General features: G+C 53.9%; 1 protein-coding gene across 1 annotated transcript in view; it reads right to left on the bottom strand.

Moving 5' to 3' along the window:
- The window catches only part of LOC101017432 (kinesin-like protein KIF26B), a 429,407-nt gene that overhangs the window by 12,591 nt on the left and 400,773 nt on the right, over positions 1 to 16,043 (bottom strand). Inside the window, exons 10-11 of the mRNA XM_031667904.1 lie at positions 11,884 to 12,046; positions 7,466 to 10,871 (exon numbers count right to left, since the gene is read on the bottom strand). Of these exons, the coding sequence (XP_031523764.1) occupies positions 7,466 to 10,871; positions 11,884 to 12,046 (3,569 nt within the window). The remainder of the gene's footprint in view (positions 1 to 7,465; positions 10,872 to 11,883; positions 12,047 to 16,043) is intronic.

Raw genomic sequence — 16,043 nt, 5'->3', positions numbered from 1 at the left:
GATCAGAGTTTTGGGTTTTTTATTTTAAATCAGTCTGATCAAGCTAGCTGACTGTTGGCAAACTGTTTAGCTTTTCTGTGCCTCAACTCTAGCTTCTGTCCCATGGAAGGAACCTGTGAAACGGCTGGTGGTTAACAAATTAACCCCAAACCCAGTGGCAAAAACAGCAAACATTCATCTCACATATTCCTGTGGGTGGGAATCTGGGAGTAGTTTTCGCCAGGTGGTTCTCAGGGCCTCTCAGGAGTCAGCTGGGGCTGCACTCATCTGAAGGCTTGACTGAGGCTGCAGCTTCCGTTTCTGAGCTCGCTCATGTCATCACGGCGGGAGGCTTTAGTTCACTGCCACGCAGGCCTCTCCTGCACGGGACTGTTTGTGACATGGCAGCTGGCTTCCCCCAGAGGGAATGACCCAGGAGAGCACGAGGGGCACCCAACACAGAAGCTGCAGCGTCTGGTATAACCTGCTTATGAAAGTGACACCCCATCACACTGCCACATCCCACTCGACACAGAGAAATACAGGAGGGTGTGAAGGCAGAGACCATGGGGGCCATCTTGGAGCCTGGCTACCACGGATGGGACGTGATCAGATGGGAAAATGTCTGGGACGAGGGCCACCCTCCATCTCCTGCCAATACCCATGCCAGGGCACCATGTGAGATGGGAGTAGAGAAAGTAAAAACCCCTGGAGAGTGACATTTCCCTGGGCTACAACAGCTTCATAGAAATATCCTGGCAGGTATGTAATTCCCAATGCCTCCTTTCCATGCCACCCAGCAACCTGGACCTTCCTCACCACATCGATCCCTCCCAAGGTGGGAAGTGAGTGCCCGCTGTCAGGTTAGGTGTGGTTTGGGGGCTGGAATACCTTCTTCCTGCACACAAATGAACAAGTGTCTCGGATTTTTGTAAACTTCTGAATTTAGGTACCAGAACATCAGTCCCGTGAATGGATTGATACTCCGTTCCTGCACCTCCAGCTGAGGCTCCCTCTTCCCGCGCCTGTCTCCCTCCAGAGGTGCATGTGAGCCTCACTTAGGTGACAATGAGGGTAAGCCAAGTACTGGGACAGGGGTAATGTGGTCAGGCTGAGGAAATGGAGGGAAGTGCCCTAAAGGCAGTTCAGGGGCAGAGTGGTGCCCTCACGTTACTGGAAAAGGCACAGGAAGCGATGGTACTGATGCCATCCCTGGGCAAAGACCGACCCGAGGACCTTGGTCTGGGGCCCCATATAAATCAGGGTTCTTAGATTTTCTGCATGCTCCAGCATCTCCACCTTTCAAGCAGATGCCCAGCTTTCTGCCAAGCCCAGTCTCTGACAGGGATCTCCTCCTTCCAGGCTGTGAGTGGGGTCAGGTCACCATCAGCTCTAAGAAAGGTGTAGGGGGAGCCCCACCCTGGCGAGAGTCGTGCGGTGCCCCACTGGATGCCGCCTGTCTGATCGGGGAGCACACAGCCAGGGCCAGCCTCTTGCTGATGCTGGTGGGCTGGGCTCCCTCCTGCTTCTCGACCCCTCCCTGCTCATCAGCCTGGCATCCGGTCCAGGCATGTACAAGTGCAGCATTTCAAAGCACTTAGGCTGATACCTGCCAACATAGATTTACCACATGAAATGGTCCAGATTTGACCTGAGAACGTCAACACTGATACTTCAAGGAAACTTCCAACCAGGACCTCTCCCACTAGCAGAGGCTGAGCCCACCCCTCGCCCCTCCCGTTCCAGGCCTGGCCGACAGCTGCGTGCAGTAAGAGGGGTGGCAGACCCATCCCAGTCCATCTTCCTGGATCACCTGCAGCGCTGACAGCCCACGTGAGAAGCTGACATTGGGTCTTCTACTCTCAACATCCCGGAGTCCAGACAGAAGCCCCCACACGAGTCTGCAGATGCTGCTGCTGAGGTTAAGTGTCAGGAAGCATGGGCGTTCTCAGTGCTGAGGCCTCTCAGCTCTCCCTGGGGAATATGCTTCTGCCCCCAAGAGCCCTCCAGCATAGCTTTCTGCTCCATCACCCACTGTCTGCATTCTGACTCAAAGTGTGGGCACTAGGAAGACTGTGAGTCAAAAAAAAGCACGAAGCACTAATATTGAAAGGAACTGTAGATATCAGAGCAGAGAGAAAGAGAACATGAATCAATACATGTGATTTTATTGACCAGCAAGGAGCCAGCTCCGTGATGAAGAATGATGCTGGCTGTATGGCCTGCTGTCGTGTTTTAGCTGAAAAGGCAAATGGCTCGCGTGCCAGGGATGAGAAAGAGGCAGGTTCCCCAGCGCCACAAGCTCTCCTCGATGCCGGTCGCGGCCTTCCTCCCATGTCCTCTGAGATTCTGAACCCTGCACCCAGGACCGCAGTGCCACCCCACAGCATCACTGCCACCTACTCTCCTTGGGGTTCTCATCTGAAGAGCTTTCTTGGTGTCTGAGAGAATCAATGACTTTCCTCCTTTTTCCCCAACTGTGTAATCAAAAAGGCTCTCATTCTGAACCTACTCTCAACTGGCTCTAGGCTGGTTCTCTTGGAAACATTCTGGAAATCTGAACTCTGACAGCAAGCGGCTTGCCTTCCTCTGATTTTCATTACGCCGGTGACCACTGTGCTGCTAGAATTTTTTAAAACCAGGATGTGCCTGAGAACCAAATGAACACGAGAGGTTGGCAGAGCAAACCACGGTGCCCTCGGGCCTTGGTGAGGAGCAATTAGTCACAAGTTTTTGTGTAGCACTCTGGGAACTGAAGCTGGTAGCTCGATTCACTACAGGTGCAAGTCACAACTCACAAGACAGGCCCATCAGTCAGTAATGTTGACTCAGCACCAACAGAAAGGCAGTGTCTGATGCTTAGAATGACAAAGTAGCAGATTAGACTCAGCACTTAAAGCACCACCAGCAGAACAAGATACGAGAAATACACAGGAAAAAAAATATGAGCAAACTTCTAGGACTATACCGCCAACCAAGCAGCCAGCCCATCAATGAATCAATCAATAATATCCAACGGTAACCGACACCAGCCCAGTGCTCAGCACCAAGCAGGCTGAGTCAAGTGTAGAACAGGCCTTGCTCACGTCCAGGCAGGTCAAGGTCTGGGGCATTCCAGAGCACCATGCCTCCCTGTGGACCTTCTCTTCAGGCAGACCCTCCCTCCCTCCCTGCAGGGCTTTTCTGGTGCCGAGCCTCCCTGCGGTGGGAATGAATTCAATTCAGGCCAAGGCGCTCATCTACCGGTCAGACTTCCCCATCCAGTCCAAGAAAAGGAAAGCAAGGGAAAGAGTCCGAGGAATTAACACACCAGGATGAGGGTGCAATGTCAGGGACTGGAGGAAGACAAGAGAATTGACATAACATATAATGGATGATGGGGACGGGGGAGCGCGAGGATTGGGGGCTCAGGGTAGGGGGCTCGGCTGGTGCAATTATGGCATCAACTGTGTATCACGGATTGACACCCTCAGCTGCTGCCATGCACACTGGCCAGGACACACATTCCCTCCCCACCTGGGCTCATTCTTGGCTCTGGGCTATACACAATTTCATGGTGCTGACCATAGAGGGGCTGGCAAGGAACTGCGGATGGAGCAATGAAAATCTATCAATCAAAGCAACATCATTTCTCTCACCTTATCACTTCGTTGGTCAAGAGCCTGCAATGACTCCCCACTGCCACCTACAATAATATGTTGTATCTTCTTATAGAACTATGTAGAATATAATGTGTACTGTTCTTGTAGTTCCCAGATGTTCCAGGTGCGACTTGATCTGGGCTTATGTTTCCCAGTGTCTTGCTCTACTTGTTGGGACTATCCCTTGCTTGAGTTATTCTTACTGTGTTGCCCACAGGCCAGGCTCTTGCTGCTGGGAGCTTGTGGTCCCATTCCTGCCTCAGCCTCAGTGCCCTGCACCCTTCTCTGCCTGTCCCGCTGTAAGCACCTTCCTGGACCAAGCTCAATCCCAACGTTTGTCTGCAGCCTCTGCCTTTTGCAGGATCCTGTTTTGTCTAAATGCTCTCTCCACTTGGGTCTTCACTTCCCCTCTCAGCATCTGGCAGTGCACTCAGTTCACTGTTCTCTATTCCATGCTTTTCACCCTTTCTCTCCAATTAGATGACAAACTTCTTACGGTGGCCTTGTCCCCTGTGCCAGCTGCCTCCACCTCCACCCACACACCAGAAACTTCCACATCACCAAGCTCTAAGAGCACAGAAGACACCTGGTCAACGTTTAACAACTGAAAATCAATCCCACCGACTATAGATAGCTCTAAGGAAAAGACATCACATGACCATCAATATTATTTCACTTATCTGCATAGTCTCCTATGATGTGGGCAGCACACAGACCATGGTATTATCTACCAATCCTCTCGTTTGACTTGCATATGAGGAAACTGAAGCTCAAAGAGGACAGTGATTCCCCAAAGGTCACACAGCTCAAGATCCTAAGTCTCCTGCTTTCTAACTGAATTCACTGCACCCTGCTGTGGCCGATGGAACAAGCCCAATCCCGTGCACACGCAGCAACAGGGACCTCCAAGAATGAGAAGACAAGAACGAACCATTGTGATGTCTGGTCGTTCCTGCTGTTACACATCCTACGAAGGAATCAGAGAGGTCCAGGTTATTCTCCCCATCATTCCAGTTCGTTTTTACTAAGGAAATAAGCCGTCTCAGACAAAAGACGTCCCTCTCTGGTTCCAACGCCTCTCATAATTGTGAACTCCAGCCATCTAGTTAGGAATCTCCTTGGAGGAGTTTTATAGCTTCTCTTAAAGAAGTTGCTCTTGATTTATGCTGATCATGTCTGACAGCCACCGTTTCTCTTAATAATAATCATAAATAAGCAAGACAAGGTCACCTAACCTGAAACGAGCACATCTCCACTGCCACATCCATCATGGAGCCTGGATCTACAGCAGCTCATGACAAAGGTCTTCTCTTGGCACTCCACATGAAATCCCATTTCTAGCACCTGCCCTGGCATTTTAATTTTACACTGTTTTCCTCCAATAGCCTTACCTAACCAGAGACTCCTAGAGGACAGCATTTACGAAAGCACTTAGCCCAGAGCAAGGGCATACGCGGAGCCTGCTGCCTGCTCGTCAAGCAGTTTTTTTTCTTCCTCTTCACTCCAGTGTAACCGCCAAACCAAAAAATAAAAGTCTTGAAAAAAAAAAAAAAAACCTGTGAAAGCCACGGAAATAATGAAATGGACTGGTAGAAACAAGACAGTAAATTTGAGTGCATGAAAGCACTGTGGGACACTGAAACATACGTGGCCATGTGGCCACACATCGTCTGGACTTTGAAGACCGAGCCTGCGTGGGTTAGAATAACAAGTGTTCATTAACCAGGTACTGGGAAGGCCGGCAGCTGCTTTCCTGCTTGTTATTTTTACTACTATCAATACGTTTCAAGCCCTTGGCCCTGGCCATAAGACACAGCAGCCGCTACATTACATGGAATGGCTCTGCCTTTTCGACTTGTCTTAAATGGGGTTCTGCTCCAAGTGCTGTCTCTGCGATGGAGGGGTGAAGTGAAGCAGAGTCAAAGAGCATCAAAGACTGAAGCATACCCCACCTGGCAAACAATAGACGTCAAGGTACTGACAGCCATGATGATTCCCTACCATGCTTACAGCCTAACATCCCCATGGCCAAGCTCTGTCATCTGTGATGAGGTGAGCAGATGGGGCTGTCCATATCATAAAGCTACATCTGCATACCTACATGGTCCCTTAAGGTGGATTTCTTTGATTCTAGGAAGATGAATGTTTTATAATGTTCACTGACCACAGCCCTAACATTTGGGTTGGAACATTCCAGAGTTTGTGCTCGCCTGTGATGGGAGAACAGGAAGAAGCCACCCCATGACTGACAGAACAAGCCTGTGGGGCAGTTGCTGGAGCAGTAGGAAAGGGGAGACCCTACATCTGTCACTCACCCCATCTTTTACTTCCAAAGATGCTGCGGGCACTGATCCCTGCAGGGACCTGGCTTCTGAGAGCGTGTGAAGAGCCTAACGTTGCACAGAAGGGCAGTGAGAGGGCAGAGGACAGGCCAGGAGGGCAGGAACCCGGGCCGCCCTGGCTTCAGCCAAGGCATAGAATTGCATGTGGGGCTCTGCGTAAGTTTCATTTCGTTTTTTTAAGCCCTTAGACTAAAGAATGAGCAGGGGCAATTTCTTGGGAAGCCACTTAAGAGCAGAGATGATTCCAGGCAAAATTCTCAAGTAGCTTCAGTTGTTCTTGGTACCTTTTGCCTCTGTCTTTTTCTCTCCTTACCATCCTTTCATTTCACCTACCCCAAGACCTCCAGGGCCACCAGCTGTGACCTGGGTCCTCTTCTCCTTGCCCATCATAACTGACTGTCACGTGCCACCCAAAACTCTAATTAACAAGTCGGTGGGCTTTATATATTAGCTCTTCTGGAGTATGTGCCTTTTGATAGGAGATTCTTAAAAATAGCAAAGACTGCCTGGGTGTAGTGGCTCATGCCTGTAATCCCAGGACTTTGGGAGGCTGAGACGGGTGAATCACTTGAGGTCAAGAGTTTGAGACCAGCCTGGCCAACATGGTGAAACCTCGTCTCTACTAAAGATAGAAAAAGTAGCCAGACATGGTGGTGCATGCCTGTCATCCCAGCTACTCAGGAGGCTGAAGCAGGAGAATCGCTTGAACATGGGAAGCAGAGGTTGCAGTGAGGCAAGATCACACCATTGCACTCCAGCCTGGGCGATAGAGTGAGTCTCTCTCTCTCTCTCTCAAAAAAAAAAAAAAAAAAAAAAAAGAGAAATGGCAAAGACCGCCCAAAAAAGCGTGCTTTTCGGGCACGGGGGTGGGGGCGGGGGGGGGGGGGTGGGGCACGGCAGCCCCTGTGGCAGGTGTGCAAACGTGACTGTCCACAAGTATGTTTGGGGTGGAGGTGGAGGAAGGGCCTCGACCATTGCACTTTCAAAGGGACAAACTGTGCATTATCCACATCCCTGAGAGAGGCTGCCAGAGTCTTAGAGGCTACCAACCTCACACAAGGGGCATCTGAAGCCACTAGGTCATGAGGGTGGGTACCCTCACCTGATCCCTCAACAGGCGCTGAACAGTCCACAGGATCCTTGGTTGTGGAGCAGAGGGGCACGGGGTGAGGGAACGGAAGGCAGAAGAGCCAGGCTTCCCCCATAGCGAGCAGGTGTGGGTCACGCTGCCATGTGCATCAGGGCCCCCGCCTTTCCACCCTGCTGAGCACCAAGGGATTCACGGTCCTAAGGCTGATGACGGCACTCAGTCGGGCAGTTTCTCACAGAGGAACCCTCCGCGGTGTGTCCTGGTGGAGCCCTGCAGGGTGCCGGGCCGTGGGAAAGGAGAGGCCAGGCCTGGACGCCCTCTCCCCACGGGCACGGGGCAGCCTGGCAGTGGGGTTCGGGCAGCTCGCCCACCCGCCTCCTTCCTCACCCGCGTCCCTGTGCCCAGCCGCCTACCTGGATTGGAACGTTTCTTCGGAGCCTTGAGGCTCCGGCACCTGCCGCCCACGGAGCTGCTGTTCTCGCTGGTGGAGTCCTGCGCCGAGGACGCGCTGCCGGTGGCCTCGCTGTCCCGCATCATGCTCTCGTAGCCGCTGCTGCCGCCGCTGTGGTAGAACAGGGCCGTCTTCCCCATGGCCGGCGGGAGCTCCCCGCTCAGCACGCTGCTGTTGTCGCTGCCGTGGCCGCTGCTGCAGCGGTGGGGCCTCCGCGGGGGCGTGATCTTGCTGTAGGGCGACGGGAGCAGGTGCGCGGCCGCGGGCTTGTCCTCAGCCAGGGCCGCCCCGCGCTCCTCGGCCTCCGGCCCGGCCCCGGCCCGCAGCTGCAAGCCCCGGGCGCCCGCGCTACCCTGTAGCAGCTCCGAGATGCGCCCATTGACGGCCCGCAGAGGAAGCTTGGAGGCCAGGCCTGAGCTCCGGTTCCTGCTGAGGGACTGCGTGGACCAGGACATGTGCTTCCCGCCGGGGGGCAAGCTGGAGCTCTGGCCCACCGCCTGCGGCAGGGACTTGGTGGAGAAGCTGAGGGTTTTGGTGGTGGAGGTGGACAGGCTGCGCGCCTTGGGGCTGGTCAGGAGGAGCTTGCTCACGGCGGAGATCTTGGACTGGCTGGCCTTGGGGGAGGCCCCAGAGCTGGGGGGCGAGGTCCCGGCGCTGCGGCCCAGGCTCCTCCCCGCGCGCGGCATGGTGCTGTCCTTGCCTGCGTGCAGCCGGGAGCTCACGGAGGACAGGCTCTCGGCCCGCTCCAGGGAGAGGCATTCGTAGTGGCTGACCGTCGCCCTGCCCAGCGAGTTGGTTCTGCTGGCCAGCTGCTCCAGCTTGGCACTGAAGAGCTTGCTGCTGCTGTTGGCGTCCTTCGTCTTGCCGCTAGGCTCATCTGGGAGGCCCGCCAGGAAGGTGGCTGGTTGGTTCAGGGGGCTGCTGGTGCCACTGCTGCTGGCACTGTGCTGAGGGCTGGCCCGGTTCTTCTGGTCCAGGCTGGACTTTCGGACAGGGGGCAACGGGGGAGTCCCTTTGGGCCGAGCCAGGACACAGTGCTTGGGGGAAGCCACCTTCCTCTCCAGGGTAGCCTTGGAGGGCTGGGCGCCCGAGGCTGCACCCACCCCGTTGGTCTCGGCAGCGCAGTAGTAGAAGAGGCTGTCCGGCTCCTCCTGCCGGCTGGCCTTCTGAAACGCCCTGGGAAGGCTGCTGGACTTGACGCTTTTGTTGGGATGCATGGGGCTCTGGGTGGCCAAACCAGGCAGAGCCATCTCACACCCGTCCACGACCCTCCTGAAGTTGTCAGTGACAGGGGAGGCTGACACCTCCCCGCTGCTGCTGCTGAGCCTGTCGCCCGGGCTGGGCTTTCTGTCCTGCTCCTGCTCAGCTCTGGTCTCCGCGTTCGAGGGGACCGTGGCAGTCTCACACCTAATCCCTTCTTCGCTGGGATGAGCATTCTCTTTTTTCACTTCCTCTTCTCGTTTCAGCCAGGGGTCCTCAAATGTCATCTCTTTCTTGCTACTGTTTTCCTTACTCTCCTGGGACTGGGCTAATGTGGGGCCTGCTTTGGGGGTGGCAGTGGGGGCCTCGGGCTCTTGAACGTTCCGGGGACTCACGGCAATGCAGGGGTAAACCGTGATGTTGGTCTTCATGGGGATGTACCCCTCGCAGCTGCTCAGATTCGCCGTGTTGGAGATGGTGACCATGGCCTTGCCCAGGGTGGATATTTTGCAGCCTTTGATGAGGGTTGCTTTGTTGAAAGAGTCATCTCCCGTCTCAGACGGGATGAGCAAGTTGTCGGGGCTGGCCTTGGGCCTCTCTCTGCACACCACAGCGGTGTTCTGGATGCCGCTGACGAACTCCGAGGACGTGGGTTCTGCCATTGCCTCCCCGTGCCCAAAACACGTCTGGGCTATGAAACTGTGGCACGACTGCTCCCCCTCACTGCCCGCACTCATCTCGCTCAGCCAGGAGCTGATGGAAGAGCGTCTGCTCCCTGCCTCCTGGGCCTTCTCCTCCAGGCTCATCTTCGGGAGGGGCAAGAACTGTGTGATGCTGACCTCGGAGACGGGGGCCATGCCGGAGTAGCACTCCAGGTCCTCGCTGATGCTGCTGATGATGCTGACGGGCCGCGAGCCGGAGGCCAGGGCCTGCACAGAGCAGTCACTGTTGAAGCTGATGATGCTGGCGGGGCGGCCGCTGTCCAGGACCCCGCTGATGGTCAGCTCCTCCACCAGCGTGAACACCAGCTCGTCCTCACCGTTCAGCTCCAGCGGCTGCTGCACCGTCACCATCGTGGTGCTCAGGATCTCCTTCTTGGACTCTGGAGGAGTAGCTGCCTGCTGCTCATCATCGACAGGAGTTTCCGGGAACCCTTCGCTCCCAGCAGACATGGATTTTTTCAAAACCTGGGGGCTCATTCCAACCGGGGGCGTACGCACCTCGGGCTGCAGCAAGGACTCACTAGACGCCACGCCAGAATCCTTGCCCGAGGAAGGCAGCGGGGCGGGAGATGGTAGGACCCCCTTCTGGGTGTAGACTTTGCATCTCTGGGAAGGAGAGCCGGGTGGCTTGTACTCCGAGGTCTTGGACAGGCTGGCGATGCCCAGCCTGGGGGAGCCCATGGGCCTGGGCTTGCCTTCCACGAAGCCGCAGGAGTTCAGGCTCTCCCGGCTGCTCTGGAGGCTGCGGCTCTGCACGAGCGGAGAGGCGCTCTGCTGGCTGCTGCTGCCTGGGATGCTCCTGGGCGAGGCCGGGCTGGGGCTATGGGCGGGTGCTGTGGTGGGCACAGGTGAGTGACTCCTCTGCATCTTGGAGGCCGGGATTTCTGGGCCTTCTCTGTCGGTCCGCTGACCTTCGGACCCATTATCTTCCTTATCAGACTCAGAGAGTGGGCTTGCCCCAGCTGCTCGGCTTAACGGGGGGCCTCTGCTTGCCTGCTCTGGCCCACACTGAGCAGGCAGTTCTTCAAAAGAAAACCTGCTGGGCTCCTCGCTGCCGTCGATGCAGTCCAGCCTCTCCTGCAGCTCAGCGAACGTGTTGCACTTCAGGCAGTCCCTTTCTGACTTGCTGGCTGCAGGCTCTCCTCCCTCTGCAGGCCGGCTGTCGCCCCGGGTCTTCTGCAGGGCTGGCACAATAGGGACAAAGTCTGGGGGGCCCTCGTTGTCGGTGAGCTCCTTGTCAGAGAGGGCCGTGCCGTTGGGCCCGATGTAGATGACGGTGTCACAGGACTGCTCACTGCTGGAGGAGTAGTCGGGGTCGCTGGACAGGTGAGCGATGGGGAAGTCGGGGTCCACTGTGGCCCTGGTGTGGAAGGGTCTCAGCTGGGTGGGCCTGCGCATGCGGCCTTCTTCACAGGAGCTCTCCCCGCCGGAGGAGCTGGATGTGTACTGTGAGAGAGAGAGAGCAGTTAACGTGGCGACCCTGTCATGGCAGTTTCCCCGGGAGCCCAGCTGTGTGTGGCAAGTGGTGGAGGCCCCTGACTGGACGCGGGCTACTGACGGCCACCCTGGTTGACCTCCCACATGTGGGCCACTCAGGGGGTGCCATGCCAGCGTGCCCAGTCTCACATCACCGCTGCATTTGGGAAGGGGAAGCCCTGTGTGGCACACTGGGGAAGCAGAAGCTGCTCAGGAAAGGAGGTGACCATCCAGGCCCCGCCTCACCAGCTAAGGGCTGCTGGGTCACCAGTGTTTGGCACCCTGTGCCATGAAACACTGGTTAGGAAGCACTATTTAAAGATAAAAAAGGTACAAAACGGAGAAGGAGAAAAAAAGGCCCCCACATCAGCAGCTGCCCCTGCCACTGGGTGGCCGCGATCACGACAGTTTCCTCAAATACTGGTCACCCTGCCACTGTCCTGGCTTGGCCTCCGCCTGAGAAAATGAGCCCAGTGATTTCTAGCAGACTCGGTATCATCCAGGAACCACTGACTGCCAGGACAAAAGCAGCAGCCAGGGAATGACTCCTGGACATGCAGCAGGGGAGAGGCCCTGAGAGCAGGGAGCTGAGAATACTCTGGCGCCAACCCCGTGAGGGACACAGTCTCCATCTACACAGGACCAAGGCAGTGCATGAGAAACACAGTATTTTCCATCCCCCCAGTGTTTTTCCTCTTGAGGTAGCAATCCATTTATAATCTAAAAGCGGACCAAGTGCTTCCGGTCAGGGGTCCAGGCTGGGTGACCGGGGCCAGCACCAGGTGTGGGGAGGGGACATGACTTTGTATCAGCCCCAAGGTTTCCCTGCCCCAAAGTGGACCCTGAGCCACGTGCTGTCAGCTCCAAGTCGCATCTCCTGATGCTGAGGGATTGGCAACATTGATTTGGCTTTTTCTGACTCCGTTCCAGGGCACAGCTGCAAAGACTCCCTCATCCACCACACCCCGCTGTGACTCCTTACCTTCGTCTTCTTTTTCTTCATCCTCAACACTCTGGATGCAATCTGGATAGTGGACAGGGTCTCTGCGTAGCTCCCGGCCGCGGCCGAGATGTGTGCGATCATGGTGGTACGGCAGTTCATGTTCCCCAGAGACTCCCGCAGCAACATGGCGAGCTTGCTCTCTCTGCCAAACAAAGTGAATTAGGCTGCATTAGCGGCCATGCTTCCCTGTGGTCCTCAGGGCAGGGCTTCAGGCCTGCACATGGCCATTTTGTTGTGGGTGGTGGTCCCCCCCTTTTTAATGGCATACTAATTAGCATCGTTTTCCAGCATGGGGCTATTTGTAGTTGGCAAGCACTGAGCAAGTGCTTCTAACTCCAGGATGGGATTCATGCAAAGCACCTCCCTTGGCGCGTCTGTCCTGGCTGTGATGGGTGTTCCTGTGCGTGTGTGTCTATGACATTACACATAATGAGGCCTGGGAATAGAAACGAGAGGACGGGATCTGGAGAAACAGCTCTGTGACTGGTGACTCGGCATGCTAACTGCACGTGTGGCCTTTCTCCAGGGTTCCCACACACAAACAATCCCACACAAAAAGGAATCTCCCTACCAGGGGCCTGGATTGAAGATCTATGGGTTTTTAACACCTGCACAGTTCCTTTAGCCAGGAAGCTGCGGCCACTTTATTGGCATTGTCCCTTAACTCGCATATTTGCACCTAGGAGCAGTGAAGGAAAAGGCATTCCTATTCCTGAAGACCAGGGGAGAAACAGAGAGAGAGGCCCAGCCAGTCACTCAATCCACAACAGAAAGCAGCACTTTCCTATGGAAAGGCTTCCTCTGGGGACTCTGCAGGTGCTGTGTGGGGCCACTGCCCTGAGTGGTGATAATGAGGCCCTGGGGTTTGCAGGGAGCGTTGCTAAGTCTTTGAACTGACCTGGAGAAATGGTTGTTTTTCTATTCCTATACTCGTCCCAACATTTTTCCTGCCTTGCCTTTAAAGGCCTCTGCTTATTTCATCATCAGCACTCATTCTCTCAACTGCTGCCAAATGTCATTGCATCTCTGGCACATTCCCTGATCCTGAAGGATGAGGAAGCCTATTTCCCATGCCACGTGCTCATATCTCTATGCTGTGTCTGCGATGCCAGATGAGAGGAATTTGTCCCATGTCCATGTCTCATCATCCAGCCCCTGCAAAGCTCCCTGGAGAGGGACGATCCAGCTCAGCAGACACTGAGGGAGACTCAGGCCACTGTCAGCAGAGAGCAGACCATCTTACGTGACCTGCTTCTGGCCTCAGGGAGGGAAGACTGTGGGGTAAGAGCAAGAGCTTTTCCTTCCCATCGGGGACCAATTAAGGTGTGAGTTTGGAGACGCTGGGCTCACTAAGGCTCAGTTCCAGAGCAATGTAAGAATATACCAGGGCTTCCCTTCCAGCAAAATGACCAGTGATGAAAGTGGTGAGGTATGGGGTATAGAGGAGGAGCAAGAGCTGTGAACGTTTAAATCCCTTCAAAATGTTGTCTATCTAGCAGAAATTCATGGATAGCACACTCAACGAGGAAGCCAGACCCCATTCCTGGCATACATTTTTTGCAGAGACACTGCACCTGGATGCGTCTTGGGCTCTGTCTTCCATATGGGCAGTGGAGGGTGAGTTCTGCTCGGTTGGGTTGTGATCATACAGTCAGGTCTTACATGAGTAGTGGAGGGTGAGTTCTGCTCGGTTGGGTTGTGTTCATACAGAGTCATGTCTTGTTATTCATGGTAGCTGTGTTCTATAAAATATTTGTGAACACTGAATTTGTAAATACTGGGCCATTGTTCTTAGGGGAAATATAGTTTGGTGTAAAAGTAATTTTGGTTTTTGTCATTTCAATTACTTTTTTTTTTTCTTTTTTTCCTAAGACGGACTCTTGCTCTGTCACCCAGGCTGGAGTGCAATGGCATGATCTCGGCTCACTGCAACCTCTGCCTCCCAGGTTCAGGTGATTCTCCTGCCTCAGCCTCTGGAGTAGCTGGGACTACAGGTGTGTGCCACCATGCCCAGCTAATTTTTTGTATTTTTAGTAGAGATGGAGTTTCACCCATGTTGGCCAGGCTGGTGTCGAACTCCTGACCACAGGTGATCTGCCTGCCTCGGCCTCCCAAAGTGCTGGGATTACAGGTATGAGCCACTGCGTCCGGCCCATTTCAATTACTTTTGCACCAACCTAATATATGGTTTAGGTTTCTGTGAACCTCTGATGATAAAAGTTTCTTCAATGGGTCAATACATAACCTTGTTAATAAGATGCTTTGTTTAATATGTTTCTTCAAAAGAATGAATTATATTCAGTATTTCTCTAAAATAAAACACTAGCCAAGAAGGGTTTCATACTTTCCTGCCCTTTGGTAACATGATTAAATTTCTCTGGAGTCTAGCCTCACACCAATGCTATCTATTGCATTACACTTTCTCAACATCTGATGAATCCACACATTCAGTCACTTTTTATCTCTTCCATCACTTCCTCATGTACTATAGGTGTTACCTTAGCACTTTCCAGAGTGGTCCCACATACAGATGGGCTGAAGGCACATCCCCCTGTATCTCCACGTGACCCTGTGTAAGTCCCCAAGAAAACATACCAAAGACTGGCCAGGCGCGGTGGCTCACGCCTATAATCTCAGCACTTTGGGAGGCCGAGGTGGGTGGATCATGAGGTCAGGAGATTGAGACCATCCTGGCTAACATAATGAAACCCCATCTCTACTAAAAATACAAAAAAATTAGCCGGGCGTGGTGGCGGGCGCCTACAGTTCCAGCTACTTGGGAGGCTGAGGCAGGAGAATGGAGTGAACCTGGGAAGTGGAGCTTGCAGTGAGCCAAGATTGTGCCACTGCACTCCAGCCTGGGTGACAGAGCAAGCCTCCGTCTCAAAAAAAAAGAAAGAAAGAAAGGAAGGAAGGAAAGGAAGGAAAGGAAGGAAAGGAAGGAAGGAAGGAAGGAAGGAAGGAAGGAAGGAAGGAAGGAAGGAAGGAAGGAGGGAAGGAAGGAAGGAAGGGAAGGAAAGGAAGGAAAGGAAGGAAGGAAGGGAAGGAAGGAAGGAAGGAAGGGAAGGAAGGAAGGAAGGAAGGAAAGGAAGGAAGGAAAGGAAGGAAGGAAGGAAAGGAAGGAAAGAAAGAAAGAAAACATACCAAAGACCGGATAAAAGGATGTAATGTAGTGACATCAAGCTGGCTGCCCTGTGCACTTCCTCTTCCTTTTTCTGGGTGTGCATATTTTTGATTAGTTAACAAGAGACCCCCATGAGCACTGTAGCTCCTGCCTGAAAGAAGCATATCTAACACACAGATTTTCTCCATAAGGCACATCACAGCCTTCTTGTGCTTAGGGACCCTAAATAGGACATCAGCACCATTCTTGGGGGTTGTTTACAACAAAATCGCCACCAGAGAGCACAAAAATATGAAAACCAGCACTAAGGAGACTGCAAAAAGGACACGTGTGCACGGTATGAGAGCCGAACGTGAGGGCAGACCTTCGCACGCTCCATCTCGGCGGGGAACGCATGCATCTGGTGACTCAGTGTCTTCACCGCTCTGCCCCTGTCCGAGAATGACTGTGAAACCACTGTCTTGACTTTGGGGTTACAAGTACATTTCGGTGAGTAGGTGAATGTGCAAATACAGAATCTGCAAACGATGAGGACTGCCTGCGCTCTGAAGTTCCCCGTCGTCTTGTTAACCCACTGCAGGCAGCTGAAGGCACGTCCCCTGGGTCTCCGTGTGACATTCCCCAGGACGACAGACCAAAGACAGAACTGAGAGAGAACATGGCAATAGCAAACTGCCTGTCCTGTGTATTTCCGCGACTCCCCACGCGTGACTTGATCATATGGTAAAATGTTTACGGCGATTTTTTTTAAGCCTACATTGTGGAAAGAGGCAGCGCGTGTATGTTGCTTAGCAACCGGCATTTTAGCTCTCCTTGTGGAAAGCAAACCGGTGGAGCTGCTGGTGAGCCCTTCACGTGGGCCTCTGCGGACTCTAAAAGACGTCCTTTGGGGAGTAAAACATGGTGTACAGAAAGCCGCAGCTTTCCAAACCCACGATGATCATTTAACGTGGAACAAAGACAACCAAGTAAGGGAGGCCAGGGGAGGGAGGGGCAGGGTACTAAAGGCTGCAAA

The sequence above is a fragment of the Papio anubis genome, chromosome 1, assembly GCF_008728515.1.
Source record: "Papio anubis isolate 15944 chromosome 1, Panubis1.0, whole genome shotgun sequence".
Taxonomy (NCBI): domain Eukaryota; kingdom Metazoa; phylum Chordata; class Mammalia; order Primates; family Cercopithecidae; genus Papio; species Papio anubis.
This window is presented reverse-complemented; position numbering and strand designations above follow the sequence as displayed.